Below are 16,930 nucleotides of genomic sequence, written 5' to 3' on the forward strand. Positions count from 1 at the left end.
CTGACAAGCCTGGCCCCTGCCTCTCTCACCAGCCTCGGCAGGCCTGGAGCCACGCGGTCACTGTCCCACGGGGCTTGCCCTGCCTCTAACAGTCCAAGAGAGCTGCCTCTTTCCTGTTCACGGGGCATTGGTTCTGGACACGCGGCTGCAGCTCGCCACCACCCCCTTCCCATGGGGCCTCCCCTGCTCGTCACAGACTGTCCTTCCCTGACCCTTCGGCCCCTAAGCTTCAGCCTTTCCCCTCAACTCTGCATCTCGCAGTCACCCCCCGAGCCTCTGGGATCCTATCGGCAGCCCCACGTGCCGTTCTCTGCAGCTCCTCCTGCCATCCCTGCTCATCGGCCCCAGAGAGCCCCGCCTCGGGCACTACGAGGAAGCTGCCACCGCGTGCCGCTCAGCCAGCTCTCAGCGCCCACCTGCAGCCCCGGCAGCCTCTCCCCTGCCCGCTTCCGCCCCAGCGCTTTGTCCCCTGGCCGCAGGTCTGGCCTCCTGCCTTTGAGGTCCTGTTTCTGGTTCTCCAGGTACTGGTGGAGGAGTCTTGGGGGACAAGGCCAAGAGGCTGTAGGGAGCTTTGTTCCTTATCTTTCTTCCCCAGAAAGATAGCACGGGATAGGAGTTCTCACTCGCAGTCGGGGTGTCTTACCGAACTGCAAACTGCCTTGGAGCCGGACAGAACCTGCTCGTTTGTTTTTTGTTTTGGGTTTTTTTTTTTTTTTTGGCCTTATAAACAACGGAAACGGGCGCCTGAGTGGCTCAGTGGGTTAAGCCGCTGCCTTCGGCTCGGGTCATGATCTCAGGGTCCTGGGATTGAGCCCCGCATCGGGCTCTCTGCTCAGCAGGGAGCCTGCTTCCTCCTCTCTCTCTCTGCCTGCCTCTCTGCCTACTTGTGGTCTGTCTCTGTCAAATAAATAAATAAAATCTTAAAAAAAAAAAAAAATAAACAACGGAAACGTATTCCTGACAGTCATAGCAGCTGGGAAGTCCAAGATCAAGGCACCAGCAGATTTGGTATACGGCGAACGCCCACTTCCTGGCTAACAGATTGCCAGCTTCTCACGGGGTGTCATTTCACAGGAGCACTGGAGCCTCTGAAGTCTCTTTTATAAAGGTGTGGATCCCATTTGTGAGGGCTCCACCCCATGACCTAATCACCTCCCCAAGGCCCCACCTCCTAATACGGTGACACTGGGGATTCAGTTTCACATATGAATTTGTGGGGGGACACAAACATTCAGTCCATAGCATTATTATTGTTGTTGTTATTATTATTATATTATTGGATAAGCCCTTCTTCACCCTCTCTAGGCTGCAGCCTCAGTCTCTGAAGAGACTTAAGTTCTCAGGATGCTTTTGGAATGAACACACAGGCACACGCCCTCTGGTGGTCAGAACATGGCTCTGGAAGGCAAGCTGGCCAGGTGTCCGTCCCACAGACGGGTAGAAAAGGTGCCCACTACAGTCCCATCCCCAGAAGTCCTCACCCAGGGGCCTGAGAGGCTGGCCAAGCCCCTCCTCACTCAAGCCCGAAGCTGCAGGACGTGCCTTCTGCTTCCACCAAGAAGAGTATGGACCGGCAGCACGAGGTCAGCCACACTCAGGGCTAATAATACCAGTAGGAACTGGTGTTAAGCCCTTTACTTGACCTTTTCATTTAAGCCCCCTACTGCCTTCAGAGGTGGGCGTATTATCAGTATTGCACAAATGAGCCAGCCGAGGCTCAGAGAGGGGGTCACCTGCCCGAGGTCTCACAGCCTGTAAAAGGCCGTCTGACTCCAGGTCTGTGCTTTTAACCACCATCCTAGATACTGTCCAGGTTGCAGAGACTGTTCCTGAAGAACTGGAATAGCTTAAGTGCTGCCCACCAACTAGGCATGAACTAGGTGCTCTCCTACCCGCTCTTCTGGCCTCAAAGACAAGGGCATTCCACTCGACTGAGGTGAGATCCCCAGCACGCCTGCTGTGTGTCAGGCCCTGTGCCAGTGCCTGAAGCCGTGAGGTCAATCTGTCACCCAACAGGAGGCTCAGTCACCCTGTCCCTCCCTTTGGAACATGCCATGGGGTTCACTGTGTTCCCCCCAAATTCACATGGTGAAGACCTAACCCCCAATGCCCCTGAATGGGACTATACAGTTAATCCTTGACCAGTGTGGGAGGGGCACCAACACCCCATGCAGTCAAATCCACGTAGAACTTTGACTTCCCCCAAAACTTTGCTGCTAACAACCCACTGTTGACTGGGAGCCTTACCAACATCATATACAATTACCATAGGTTTTCTATGTTATATGGATTATATACTGTATTCTTTCGATAAAGGAAGCTAGACAAGAAAACGTTATTAAGGGGCGCCTGGGTGGCTCAGTGGGTTAAAGCCTCTGCCTTCGGCTCAGGTCATGATCTCGGGGTCCTGGGATCGAGCCCCATATCAGGCTCTCTGCTCAGCAGGGAGCCTTCTTCCCCCTCTCTCTCTGCCTGCCTCTCTGCCTACTTGTGATCTCTGTCAAATAAATAAATAAAATCTTAAAAAACAAAAACAAAAACAAAAAATTATTAAGAAAATCCCAAAGAGGGGCGTCTGGGTGGCTCAGTGGGTTAAGCCACTGCCTTCGGCTCAGGTCATGATCTCAGGGTCCTGGGATGGAGTCCCGCATCGGGCTCTCTGCTTGGTGGGGAGCCTGCTTCCTCCTCTCTCTCTCTCTGCCTGCCTCTCTGCCTACTTGTGATCTCTCTCTGTCAAATAAATAAATAAAATCTTTAAAAAAAAAAAAAAAAGAAAGAAAGAAAACCCCAAAGAAAACACATTGGCAGTACTGTGCTAGAAAAATTCACATGTAAGTGGACATGCACAGTTCAAACCCCTTTGTTCAAGGGTCAGCTGTACTGGGAGACAACGTCTTTCAGCAGATGACTAAGTTCAAATGAGGGCATCAGGGTGGGTTCTCATCCAATCTGGTATCCTGACAACAAGAGCAGACAAGAGCAGTTTTGGACACGCGCAGAGAGACACTGGGAGCACACACGCACAGGGGGCAGACTGCAGGAGGACACGGCGAGAAAGTGGCCATGTGCAAGCCAGGAGCAAGGTCTCAGAAGAAACCAACCCTGTGGATACCTTGATCTGGGACTCTGAGCCTCTGGAAGTGTGAGAAAATAAATTTCTGTGGGTTAAGCGGCCAAGTCTGTGGTACTTGGTCGTGGCACCCAAGCTAAGACAAAGGAGCTGGAGGGGTAACTGACATCTGGCTAGGTGCTTCCACTCTGTTACACCAGCGGCAAGGGCAGAAGTCAGACCCGAGTCTGAATCCCAGCTTTACCCCCTACAAGTCGAGTGACTTCGCCCTCTGAGCCTTCCAGTCCTTTTCTCTCAGCAGAAGAGAATGGTGTCCATGTTATAGGATGCCTGTGAGGGTCAGCAACCGTGTATGTAGAGCACCTGTGACAGTGCTGGGCCCACAGTAGGTACTCAGTAAACAGCATCACTAAGTAGTTATTCCAGGTACTTGATGCTCGAAAGAAGTATTAGTCATGTCTTCAAATGAGACTGAGACTCGGAGATATTAAGCGACTTGCTTAGGGTCACGCAGCTAGACAGTGCAAGCCAGGCCTCCCTCCCAGGAGGAGCAGAGCTGCGGGCCTCCTCCTGCTGCACAGTGGGGAGCCTGAGGCCCAGAGATTCACAACAGGGTCTCTGGTGAAGTAGGGCTGGAGCCTGAAGGGCCTCCTGAGCTCTCGCCTCTGCTCTGTGCTCTGCAAGGGTGTGAAAGGAAGAGGTGGCCCCCCTTCCACTTGTCCCCTCTGGGTCCCCTCGTGACTCATCCCACCAATCACTAAGCACTCACTGTGAACACGGTGTGGAGGGCATGGCAGTAGAGGACTCAGGACTTACTTGGGAAATCTTCCTGTGGGATCTTCCGGTATTTAGGAGGGCGTCCAATCCTGGAGAGAGAGGGAGCCGGTCCGTGGCAGGGAATCAGTGCCTGGCCTGGCCCCAGAGGACACGAGGCCCTGTACCCTTGCCCTCCGCACCGGCCATGATGGCGAGGCTTCTTCCTTAGGGAGAAGCCCGAGAGGTTCCTCTTACGGGCCGAGGCCTCTGTGTCGGATAACTCTGCCTTCAGCCGACTCTGGTTCCTCTCAGCCAGCGGGCAGCCCGAGAGGCAATGGTGAGCTGTGAACTTGCCTGTGACGTGTCCAGAACCATCACAACCAGGAGTGGGGCACTTCCTGGGGAAGAGTTAGAAGGAGGAGGCTTACATTGGGCTGAATCCACTTGTCCCCACTGAGCCCTTCCCCAGGCTGGTCCCCTTCGGAGAGTGTTTTGGGGAACCCTGGTGGGCCGCACGGAGGAGGTGTAGAGGACCCCTCTCTGAACAATTCCTGAGAGTCTGTAAGCAGAAGCCCTTCGCTCACCGGTGGTGAAAGCTGTACTTGGAGGTCCTAGTGTGTGGCAGGTTCCGACAGCTGAGAGGGGGACAGCTCCCGGGGGAGGCAGAGCTGGGCTCTCTGGGTCCTGGGGGAGCAGGAAGAAAAGAGAGTTAGCACGAGGTCCTGGACTGGGAGTGGGATGGGGGATGGAGAGCAGGGAGGGAACAATTTCTCTGGGGAAGGTCAGCACTAGGAGCTAGCGCCCAGCTACGGGGCCCTAATGTAGACTGTGACATCATTTCCTGCTAATGAGTAGCCGCCCCTCCTTGGGGAATGAGGGCTTGGCTCTCATACGCTTTGTCAAAACCCCAGGCCATGTCCATTGTCTATGAGAGGAGATCCCTATGGGAGAAAATCAACTCCAAGCTGGTGTGGGCACAGCGGTAGCTTAGAAGCCACATCAGGCACAATTATGTTACCCTGTTTGTTTCCCTGTTTCGTTCTTGAGACTCTGGTAACTTTCTTTAGGCCCTACTCGTATTTGGAGAAAAATCGAGAAGGATCAATACCGCATGTGTCTTGAGGTTAAGTGGTCCAATGACCTAACCTCCCAGGAGGGAGGGACCTGCAGGGACCAGGATTTTATTTAAGGGAACCCAGCTTCCTCAGCAAACATAATGTGTGCTCTGTGTAGCTCTGCTGGGTGCTGAGGGAACCCCCGGGGTGCAGAGCTCCCTCCTAGGCACATTGAAGCAGCCTAAACCCAACAGCCAGGGAAGCCAGAAGCACAGCTCAGTGTAGCAGAGACCCCTGATGCAGGGAGGATGGGGGACCCAGAACTCACTGTGGGCACTGGAGCCCACCTGTGCATGACGGTCAGAATTCCCTGGATTCGTGCTCGCTTCGGCAGCACATATACTAGAATTCCCTGGATTCTACAGGAGGGGGATGGTCAGAGCTCATGGGGTTGGGACTTCTTAGTAGGAAAGGGTCCGAGTGTCCTAAGCGTACGCACGGAGAGGAGGCTGCAAGGGATGTCCTGTCTTGGAGCACCAGCCCGCAGGGTGGATGTCTGGGTGGTCGGCGTCAATCCAGAAGTCATAGGCGTGACTCCAGCCATCAAAGTGGAGCTGTGGAGGAAAGAGCATTGGCGGTCAGGCGTTCCTTGTGCAGCCCAGCTCAGCCAGGAGGTTCTCTCTGTCCCCCGGGTCTGTCAGAGCGACATCCTGGATTGGAAGGACCAAGCAGCCAACCTCACAGTAACCCGCCCCCACCACCACATTTTCCAAGGGCATCCTTCATTAAGTTACTGGCATCTTCCATCAATCTAGGCACAGGACAAGGGTCATCAGACCCACGTGGAAGGCTCAGAGAGGGGAAAGGACTGGTTCCAGCTCATCAAGATCACTCACGGACGAGGGCAGAGCGAGACTCAGGATCTTCAACCTTGAGTATAGAGCTCTCCTCCCTACAACCTGCAGCCTCCCTTATGTCTGGCTCCTGCCATGCCCTTGACCGCAAAGCTGTCAAGAATTCCTGCCCAGACAGCCTATGCACTCCCCAATCCAAGGGGCCCAGAGCCACCTTTATCCGATGGTCCTCCACGTCCTCCACGCTGGCCACGCGCACCAGGGCTGGGTTCCTGCGGTCCACGGCCTCCAGTTTCATGTTGACCAGAAAGCTGTGTGGGGGTCGCTGCAGGGAGACAGCAGCCTTCAGGCCAATGTCCAGCTCAGGGGGGCCGAGGCCCCAAGGACAGAGGCCAAGTGCTGTGCCTTGGAAATCGTGGCCTGCCAAAGGGGCAGCCTTCCATTGGGCTGGCTGAGTGTTCCATGCCTTCCCAGAGGCCAACTCTTGAGAGCAGAGAGAGCTGACTCACCACCTTGAAGGCCCAGGTGGGCACAGCAGATGCCCCGGTTTCTTCCAGATACTTCTCCCAACAGAAGCCATCAGGGTCTGGGTAGTCTGGAGGACAGGATGAGAACAATGTCTAGGCACCCCTGCACACCAGGGGAGCTCTCTCTCCCCAAAATAGGACCAGGAGCTCAGAAGGGGTACAATCCCCTTCACCCCCAGCACCACCAGAACCAGCTCCAGGCAGGGGCTCCTGAGGCAGAGGGGCACTAACCAGAACTAAGCACATCACCACCCCACAGTTCACTGTGGGTTCCCGGGCTATCTTTCCCACTCCCCGGCCCTGCTGCTCCAGCCCTAGCCCCAGCCCCCATGGGAAACTTTCTTTGCTTTGGATTCCTGCTTCCGTGTTGGGGCTGGAGAGGGGGTCATTTAATTTTCTTCCTTAAACCTCAACAGAATCGGGGGTTGACAGGTCTCTCCTGACATCAAAGACTTCTCAATTCCCAAGCCAAAAAGATGAGGCTCCAGGACCCAGATCCTAAAGGCCCTGCTACTGAGGTCCTGTGAAGGGGTCGGCGGAGGAGAGGGCTGTGGGGCCAGGCCTGGGAGGGGGCATCTTCTCAGACAGCAGGGTCACCTTGTGGAGGGGTGAGGGGCTTTCCTTGCTTCTGGCACCAGCCCACCGGGTGGATGTAGGGGCTGCTGGGGTCACACCTGAAACCGAGAATACTTCACTGTCCCAAGGGCCACTCAGGACGAGGACAACACGGCCTCATTTTGCTGCTTGGCGACAGCTACACAGATGGCTGGTAAAAAAGTCAGAAAACTGCAGCATTAACTACAAACTATAATAAACCATAATATCACAGGGAAAACCATGAAACACAGCAGCTTGCTCATCCTAACCTTGGTATTTTTAGATGAAACATCTGATATTACACCGGGTTGCTGAGGATACAACAGATCAAAGCCACAGGACAGTCAGTGAGCCCCGGAGCAAATATCAATGTCAGGACCAGGCAGGGGCCACATGGGGCCTAAGGTCTGAAAGCCCTGCCTTGGGCCCCAGCCTCCCACCCCGACCCAAGGCCAAGTCTGGGCCCTTTCACTACCAGTAGTCGTAAGTATCATCCCAGTTGTCAAAATGCACTAGGAAGCGGCTGTCCACCACGTCGGTCACGCTGGCCACACAGACGAGGGACGGGTTCATGCGGTCCACTGCCTCCAGCTTCATGCCCACCTGGAAGCCCAGGGGTGGGGGGCTCTGGGGGCAAGAAGAGGGGCTGCCATGGCCAGCCCCAGGCTGGCTAGCATGAACCCAGAACCCCCTGGCCCAGGAAGGAGGAAGTTCTCTAGGAGTCATCCCTGGGGTGGGGTGGGGAGCAGGAGAGAAATCAGCCGAGAAAGACCGTCCCTCCACCAGGGCAGAATCCTAATCCCCAGCCCTGAGCCACTCGGGAGCTTCTGCTCTCCAAGGTGCGCTAACAGGCAGCCTCACTGAGCTGGAAGCTGAGGGACAGGCAGGAAGTTACACATTCCCCCAGAGTCCACCAGGGTAAGCACAAGCCTCTCCTCCCCAGGCAAGCCTGGCCATGCTTGCCCTGCTAAGGGGTGGGGCGGCTGGGTCAACACCGGGGCATTGGGGAGGGAGGAAATGACACGAGGTGGGGAGAAGGGAGGGAGGGCATCTGTCAGGCATAAGCTTCCAAAACTGTCACCTCCCTGCTGACCTTTATTACAACCCCATGGAGACAGGTACGATCATTCCCATTTCGTAAGTTAAACAACTTGCCCAGAACCACAGTGCTAGTCAATGGTGGGACCAGGATTTAAAGAGTTTGCCTTCAAAGTCTGGATTCCCTGTCCTCATAGTGGGTAGAATGCCCCCAGTCACCTGGGATCCTGGGGCCAGACCACGGTGGGGGAGTCAGGGTCCCTGTCTGCATGGCACGGGGGATCCTCTGACCCGCAGGGACCCTGCCCTTTTGATATGGTGACAACTTTAACGGGGGTTCCCGAAGTCTCTCAGACCTTTGGCTGGGGGTCAGGAGCTACTTTAACTGCTGGATAAAGCTGCCAGCTGCCTTGAACAGAGAAGAAGGCAAGGAGCGAGTGACTAAGTGGGAGAGCTGCGGTATTGGTCAAAGGGAAGGGAAAAGCAGCTTCCAGAACAGAGGCTTGGTCCTTAACACCAAGACCTGCAGAGCAAACCAGAGCAAGAAACCAGCACAGTGACATCCCTGGGCCTGGGCCAAGCTGGTGGCCAGGGACTCGCAGGGGGTGCTAGGAGGAGAGGGCTTCTGCAGTGGGGTGGAGGGGAAAGCGGGCGGAGGGGAAAGCAGGGTGGAACCTATAACCAGCTCCCCCTCTGGCCCTGGGCCAGCCCAGAGGCCCTGCCTGCTGGGTGGGAGGGACCAGAACAAAGCTGAGAGCACTGGTAGGAGCACTTCCTCCCAGAGGAGTCCGGACAGCCAGGCCTGAGGTAGGGACTCTGTCCCGGAGGGTGGTGTCCACTCTCGCCCCGGGGCACTCACGTGGCTCTGGCTCACGAACAGGTGCTTGGGGGCGGCCTGAGCTCGTGTGCTGCGCAGGTACTGGCCCCAGCTGAACTCCTCCTCCTTGTAACCTGGGCCCCTCAGTGGGGGAAGAAGAGAGGGCCGTGCAGACAGAGGCTGGGCCGCAGCGAGGGTGGCCCATACCCAAGCACCAGAATAGGGAAAGCCCAAGGACCTCCCAACCCTCAAGAGCCTGCCCGGAAAACCCTGCTGAGGCAGGATATGACCTGGGTAGACACCCAAGGGGCAAGTGCAAAGCAGAAGCCCTGGGTTCCTAGTCATAGTGGGATTGCATGAAGGCTAGCTGTGGAATGGGGAGTAAGGAAGGGGGACGACGGGGAACAAGGGAAGGTCACTGTAAGCAACCCAGCCAGGCCTTACCTTTGGGGGGTTGCAGCTTGTGTCCAGTCTTCTCAAACCAGCCGGCAGGGTGAATGTCAGGGGAGTTAGCATTGATCCAGAAGTCATGGCACTCGGAATACCCATCAAAGTGCAGACGTAGGCGGTAGCCACACACCTAGCCCCGTGATGGGGAAATCACAGGGACTCTGACGCCAGCAGACACCCTCTCCCTCTCCCTCACCTCTCCCAGCCCAGGCTGGTGGTCTCAAGGGTCTCAAATGCTAGCAGATTCCCCACCCCACCACTCTTCCCCCCATCCCAAACGTGGCCCCGAGCTCTCCCATCCCACGTTGAGGACAGATCAGGTACTCATGAGCCCTGAGCTCTGGGTGTGACAGGCGGAGTCTAGGACATCCTCTTGCCCTTTGGAGCCCTGGACAGAACCCCATGGGCACCTACCAAGGCTCAGGCCTGTTCAGGGCCGCTGACAGCCTTGCCTTCTGCTACCGTGTCTCGCTGCTCTCTGCTCACACACTGCTCTGACCTCACCAAGCCGATGGCAGCTCCTTGAACTTGACACCCTTGTCCATGCCCCAGTACTTTTGTTCCTTTGCTACTTCTGCCAGGAACACCCTACTCATTCACAGCTTATCCCTCAAGGCTCAGCAGGAGGACTTTCCTCTATGAAACCCTTCCTGCCCCCTCGGTGCTGCCCCGCGCAACCTCAGTTCCTCCACTCCCATCCCCGCCGCCCCTGCCCGCCTGTGCCGCACGTTGCTGATGTGTTTATCTCACTGATTCCCACACCTTGGTTGGACACACACACACACACACACACATCCCTGCTCTCAGCCCCTCTCCTCCTCGGGCTGCCCCCTGCCCTTGCACGGAAGGACACACCATTCAGGAACATCACCATGCCCGATACTTTGGTGTTTGTTCCTTTTTTAGCTTTCTGTGTGTTCCACCATAAGCCCCTAAAGATTGTGCTTTCTGAGGGCAGGGCAGCATTTCCCTCATCCAAGCCAGGCCCTCCATGCCCCCAGCAGTCCCCGTCGGTCTACCCAAAGAGACATCGCCGGAATGTGGGTGCCTGCCTCAGCTCACCTCTGCCACCGTGAGGATGAAGTACATGGACGGGTGTTGAGGGTCGATGCCTTCCAACTTCATGCCCGGTCTGAAGCCATTCTTATTATGAGTGACGGCTTGGCACTGTCAACGCACAGATTGGGGAGGACCCAGCCTCCATCCAGCCTTATCCTGGCCTAGTGGGCTTGGGGTGAAGGAGCGGCCTTTAGGCCCCACCCGCCTCATATTACCAAAGGGGTAACTTATTTGGGGATCTTTAGTGCAAGGAGCAGGACAGACTAGCTCCCGAGTCCTCTGAAAAATGTGGGCGAAGTCAGGGCTGGTCTAAAGGGCTCCCCCTTACCCAAGCCATGGGAAGATGAGCGTACAGAACTGGGTAGAAGGTACGAGGGTTGCAGAGTCCACAGGTGCAGGATGGGCAAGCCTGGGTCTCACCTCTCTACTTTCTCCTACCCGGAAAGCCTCTCACGGTGAGTCCCTTTTCTATTCTGGGACCCTAACCAGTCTGTCCCCCTTCTATTCGGCCAGGTTTTTTTTTGAGGGTTATCAGACACACAATACACCAGTTTGGTAGTGAGTTCCTGGCCTGGGCATACAAGCTCTTCCCAGGTAGAAATTATCCGACTCACGTCCTGGAAGAGGCTGACAGGGGCCGTGACAGCCTTCTGCTCCTCCAGGTAGGACTCCCATGACCAGCCTTCTTTCTTCTCCCCTGATGCTGTGAACAGGAGACAGAAAGACTGACCCCTGGACTGCTCCCAACAGATTCTTCTTCTTACTTTCCCCCCGAATCAACTCTACCTTACCTCCAAAACAAACCCTTGTCTATGGTTATGTGCCGCCCTCCAGGCCCTCCCAGCCATGATGGCCCAGGGGCTCAGACTTTAGGTGAGCCTAATCTCCGGTGGGGCTACGCCAAATTCTGTCCGCCCTCATCCCCCGGCCACTGTCAGGAAAAGTACTTTGGACTGTAGAGCATGTAACTGAGGTTACAAAGTCTCAGCCACAGAGGGACCCTGCTCTCTGACAAAGCTGTGTGGCAAGTCCTGAGCCAGAGGACTTCATTGTCTAAGCTCATGGGAGAAAAGAGGAAGAGAAAACATGGAAGGAGGAAGAAACAGAGGAGCAAGATCACACAGAAATGAGAAACTCTCATATTTCCATCCTTCTTCTTCTGAACAGAGAGGTACGCACAGAGACATATCCATGTGTCTGGCGTTCGCACAGAATAGAGACAGATTGTATGGCCCTCCCAGACATACACACGCTGTACGTGCATGTGCACCCCCCCCCAAGCGCATGCACGCACGCTACAGTCAGGGCCTAAGGCCCTCACAGCTCCAGGTTCTGGGGAGGGCGAGGGGAGACCAAGTCCCCTGAAGGAACTTCAGGTTAGCCTGCGGTGGGGACCTGGCCACCAGCAGGGAAGAGAAACATCCTTTACAGACTAGAACAGCTGGCAACGTGTGAGGTAGGCTCACGAGGTCAGCCTGGGCTGCCTTCAACTGAAGGCCACGGACAATGAAAGAGGCAACTACTTGCAAAAATCAATTCATGTCCCTTGGGTAAACAGCTCCAGCTTCTTCTAGTAACTTCTCTGCCCCCCCCCATTTTGTCATCTGCAATATGCAAACGACTTCATCTACCACAGGGAGTCGTTGGGAGGAGTAAATGAGATGCTGGGAATAAAAGATCCTCACGAAATGCAAAGTCTGATCTTGAGTTTCTGCATTCCCAGGGCTCCCCTGGTCTGTCTTACCTGGATTCTAGCTGTGCCATGCTCTGGCCCACTTGGCTGCTGCCCTGGGTCATTCAGATGTGGAGGGCTCTGTCACTCACAAAGATGCTTTTTTCTTTAGTTGGAACCTAGGTGGCTAGTAGCTCCTCCCCGGGAGCTGCCTAAGGTCTGGGGTCACTGGGCTGAGCCTGACCCAGCTGGGCCAGAGCAAGGATTTTCTTCATCACCAGACTCTCAAACACCCACAGGGACACACCAGACAGAGCACATCCTCTGTCCTGAGTGAAATCTGGATTGTTCCAAGAACACATCACCTACTGTGCTGCGTCAAGAAAGCCTTGCTTCTCCCACTTGGCCTTTCTCCAGACTTCCTGAACATGCCAGGGGAGAGAGCAGGCTTCGGGACCCCAGTCTTCGGGACAGTTTCTCTGTCTCTTGCCACTAGTCCCATATCATCCTGGATAATATCTCCCCACTTTTTCCAAATAGCCACTTCAATCACTAGCCCTTCCCAGCACCCATCCCTTTCTCTCTAGAGGTGAGATGACATTCTTCTCTCCTCTTTTCCTCACTGTAACATGAGCCACTTGTCGGATTTCTCCCCTCAGGCACCTCTGCCCCTCCTTGGTCCTAACTCCCAAGTTCATATTCTGTTGGCCATACCCCAAAGACCCCCCGTGCTACAGCAGAGACCTCTGACTTCATCTTCTGTCCCTTGGCCTCCCAAACCCCAACCTTGTCATTGGCTCTTTAATTATCTGGATTCTCTCACTAGTCATGATGCATAATAAGTATACAGACGGCGCAGTTTGTTCTCAAACGCCACTTCCATTAACCTTAACCGTTCCTTTACCACTGAGTGGGACCTCCTGTGTGACAGGGCTGGTGCCAGAAACCGGGGGTACAGGGATGCCTCAGCGACTTCACATCCACAGACCCCTTTAATCGTCATACAATGCCTTGAGGAGAAAGGTAGGATTCATAGTAATCCTTTTCACAGATGAGAAAAGAAATTATCCAGGGGCGCCTGGGTGGCTCAGTGGGTTAAGCCGCTGCCTTTGGCTCGGGTCGTGATCTCAGGGTCCTGGGATCGAGTCCCACATCATGCTCTCTGCTCGGTGGGGAGCCTGCTTCCCTTCCTCTCTTTCTCTGCCTGCCTCTCTGTCTACTTGTGATCTCTCTCTGTCAAATAAATAAATAAAAATCTTAAAAAAAAAAAAAAGAAATTATCCAGAATCCACTGGAAAAGGGGCCTGATTACTAAATCTTTCAGTCCTGATTAGACCTCCCCTCCGTGACCAAACCCCCAGCCTCCTCCAGTTGCCTGCATCTGTCTTCCACGGTGAACAATGGGCTGAGCTGTTAGGTACAACCTCCAGACCAGAGAAGTCCCAAAGCTCCTGGTACGGGTGTGCGGTCTGTGCGCTGCACACAGACACCCAGCCAGGAGGGTGAATGTGGGCTGACATTCAGCTGGGGCTCCTTGCGGAGCCGTGTTGCTGTCTACTCAGGTTGCCTTTTTCTAATTGGGTCTGCTCAGAAAGCGCACCTTTTTACGATGTGCCCCAAGGTATGGTACAGACTCCCTATGGTCCTGATCCTCTCTTGACTTCCAGAAATGCTCCTTTGCTTAGTCCTTCTTCCTTAGACCTTAGCGCTCTCGGCTAGCACTTTCTTCGGCTAGCCCAGGCTGTCCAAAACTAAGCTTGTTGCTTCTCTGGCCTTCTTGGTGCAGTCTATTTCAGTCCGTGGCATCCGTTCAACCAGCCACATAAGGCACGGACTTGGGAGGGATCCTTCAGGTCTGTCTTTTCACCCCCAAGGATCCTTCAGTCCCTGAGACCTGTTGACTCCAGCTCTACCTGGCTCTCCAATTACCCCACCTCTCCAAGCTCACTGTTCGTCTGGCTTTGAACCTGGTCCAAGAGCCTTTGGATTGATCTCTCTGCCTTAGATTCAGTCTATTACCAGAAAAGCTCTAAAATAAAACCGGTTTCTTTCTTTGCTTTAAAGTCCATGATGGCTTCTGATTTACAACCAAAAAAAATGTAAAAATCCAGACATCTTTCTGCAGCATACGGAGCTCTCTGTGAACTCGCCTGATCACGCGTTTCCATGACCCTGGGTGCTTCTGCGCAAGTGCGCACCCTAATCTCTCGACCTCATAGATCCTGCCCATCCTATCCCTTTACCACAGATCCTGTCCCATCCCATCTTCTTCTCATCCTTCAAGACCCAGCCATAGCTCTGGCACCTAGCACAGGGTTTTGCACAGAAAGATGATCACCGAATGTTTGTTAAATGAATGACCAGAAGGGTGGATATATGCATACATGGATGTACGGATGACTGAATGCATGGATGCTTGGATGCGTGGACAGATGGATGCAGAGATGGAATGTCACCCCACCTACCTCCCCATGAAGCCCTCCTTGACTATATGAAGCAGTTTGTTCTGTGACGGTCCTTCGTACCTACACATCTCAAACACAACACTTACTCTACCATTGCATGATAACTACCTGTTCATACATCTCACCCTGACATCAGAATATGAGTTTTCTAAGGGCTAGTACTGTGTTTTGCTTAGTCTGAACTCTTCTATCTCAATAGAGCTGGGGAAAAAAAGAAACAAAGGGAGAAGGCATGCATAGTATTAAGAGAAATAAAGGGATATCACCACATATCCTGCAGACTTTAAAAGATAAGAGGGTATTATGAACAACTTTACATCCTCCTGACACACTTCCTCCTGCATCACTCAGTCTCAGGCCCACCTCTGCGCACTAGTGAAGTTGTTCTCGAGTCACCAGAGCCACAGTCCAGTGACTTTTTCTCATTCCTCAACTCTCTTGATCTCCATGTGCTACCAACACCCCTTCCATCTGCGCATTTCCTTCTTGCAGCGCTCTCTTAGCTATATCTTCCTCCTCTTCTTTTGCCATCAGTGGTTCTTCTGTCTCTGACCCCAACCCTGCTCCTCAATGGTGGATCCGTCGAAATACAGTAATTCCCCCCGATTTTCTCTCTTTCTGCTCAGTCTCTTAGGAAGCTTCTTTGGCACTTCTTCAGTCATTTAAGTAGAGAGAATTTGTTAGGGCACCTGGGTGGCTCAGTTGGTTGAGCAACTGCCTTCAGCTCAGGTCATGATTCTGGAGTCCTGGGATCGAGTTGCGCATCAGGCTTCCTGCTCAGCAGGTAGTCTGCTTCTCCCTCTGACCCTCACCCCCTCATGCTCTCTCTCTCTCATTCTCTCTTTCTCAAATAAAATCTTTTTTTAAGAAGATGTTTTTAAAAAATTATTTATTTGACACAGAGAGAGGGAGATCACATGTAGGCAGAGGCAGGCAGAGAGAGAGGGGAAAACGGGCTCCCCATTGAGCAGAGAGCCCAGGGCTGAATCCCAGGATCCTGAGATCATGGCCTGAACCAAAGGCAGACACTTTACCATCTGAGCCACCCAGGTGCCCCACAAATAAATAAAGAAAATGTTAAAAAGAAAAAACATTAAAAAAAAAGAGAAAGAAAGAAAGAAAAGGAAAAACATAGAGAGAATTCACAAAATTAATGGTTCTAGCCAGACTTTCCACTGGGAACACAGAACTGAAGAGGGTGAGCTCCAAAACGGTATGGTCTACTTTTTACCTGGCCTTCAGTTTCCAGTAAATATAAATGGACCTTTCTGAAAACCTAATGAAAGCCATGGACCATCTCCCCAGAAAAATAAACAATTCACAGAATTTTGCATGTAAATTTGGACTAGGGACCTCAGTTAAGAAGGCATCTAGAAGAGTCATACTGATTAATGACTTATACTAAATCCCACGCTCATTCCCAATTTGTTCCCCAGCTCTGTAAGGGATTCCTTGTATTTTGATTAAAAAAATATGTCTCTTCTATGTCATTAAAAAATGGCATGGCTCTGAATAAACTTTCTTTCACCAAAGAAAATATATACATGGCTAATAAGCACATGAAAAGATGCTCATCATCATTAGTCATCAGGGAAATGCAAATCAAAACCACAGTGAGCTACCCCTTCACACCCACCCGGATGGCTATAATAAAAAAAGACAAGGGCGCCTGGGTAGCACAGTGGGTTAAGCCTCTGCCTTTGGCTCAGGTCATGATCTCAGGGTCCTGGGATTGAGCCCTGCATCCCGCTCTATGCTCAGCAGGGAGCCTGCTTCCTCCTCTCTCTCTACCTACTTGTGATCTCTGACTGTCAAATAAATAAATAAAAAATAAGATCTTAAAAAAAAAAAAAAGACAACAGCGAGCACTGATGAGGGTGTGAATAAACGAACCCTCATATGCTGCTGGGGTGGGGGGAGAGAAAATGGTACAGCCACTTTGGGAAACAGCCTAGCAGCTCCTTGAAAGGCTAAATGTAATAAAAAAAAAAAAAAAAAAAGCTAAACGTAGAGTTACCACATGACCCAGCAATTCACTCCTGGGTGCATACCCAAGAAAAATGAAAACATATCCACACAAAAACTTGTACACAGGGGCGCCTGGGTGGCTCAGTGGGTTAAGCCTCTGCCTTCGGCTCAGGTCATGATCCCGGGGTCCTGGGATCGAGCCCCGCATCAGGCTCTCTGCTCGGCAGGGAGCCTGCTTCCTCCTCTCTCTCTGCCTGGCTCTCTGCCTACTTGTGATCTCTCTCTGTCAAATAAAGAAATAAAAAAAATTATAAAAACAAACAAACAAACAAAAACTTGTATACAGATATTCCTACCAGCATTACTCATGATAGCCCTGAAGTGGAAGGAACCCATATACCCATCGATTGACAAATAAAGTGTGATACAACCATACAATGGACTATCATTCAGCAGTAAAAAGGAATGAGATACTGATGCACGCTACAATGTGGATAAACCTTTAAAACACAGGGCTAAGGGGCGCCTGGGTGGCTCAGTGGGTTAAAGCCTCTGCCTTCGGCTCAGGTTATGATCCCAGGGTCCTGGGATCGAGCCCTGCA

The 16,930-nt window shown here is 53.1% G+C and overlaps 1 protein-coding gene across 3 annotated transcripts in view; it reads right to left on the reverse strand.

Moving 5' to 3' along the window:
• Positions 1 to 16,930, reverse strand: part of L3MBTL1 (L3MBTL histone methyl-lysine binding protein 1) — a 36,315-nt gene that overhangs the window by 7,211 nt on the left and 12,174 nt on the right. For 2 of the 3 annotated variants that reach the window (XM_044263013.1, XM_044263012.1), the window contains exons 8-19: positions 10,838 to 10,926; positions 10,227 to 10,331; positions 9,159 to 9,294; positions 8,757 to 8,848; positions 7,335 to 7,486; positions 6,860 to 6,936; positions 6,245 to 6,330; positions 5,950 to 6,060; positions 5,381 to 5,495; positions 4,411 to 4,510; positions 4,027 to 4,224; positions 3,887 to 3,936 (exon numbers count right to left, since the gene is read on the reverse strand). In XM_044263013.1, coding sequence (XP_044118948.1) covers positions 3,887 to 3,936; positions 4,027 to 4,224; positions 4,411 to 4,510; positions 5,381 to 5,495; positions 5,950 to 6,060; positions 6,245 to 6,330; positions 6,860 to 6,936; positions 7,335 to 7,486; positions 8,757 to 8,848; positions 9,159 to 9,294; positions 10,227 to 10,331; positions 10,838 to 10,926 — 1,311 coding nt within the window. The remainder of the gene's footprint in view (positions 1 to 3,886; positions 3,937 to 4,026; positions 4,225 to 4,410; positions 4,511 to 5,380; positions 5,496 to 5,949; positions 6,061 to 6,244; positions 6,331 to 6,859; positions 6,937 to 7,334; positions 7,487 to 8,756; positions 8,849 to 9,158; positions 9,295 to 10,226; positions 10,332 to 10,837; positions 10,927 to 16,930) is intronic. The other variant, XM_044263014.1, reaches the window with a different exon arrangement.

The sequence above is a fragment of the Neovison vison genome, chromosome 8 (assembly GCF_020171115.1).
Source record: "Neovison vison isolate M4711 chromosome 8, ASM_NN_V1, whole genome shotgun sequence".
Classification (NCBI taxonomy): domain Eukaryota; kingdom Metazoa; phylum Chordata; class Mammalia; order Carnivora; family Mustelidae; genus Neogale; species Neogale vison.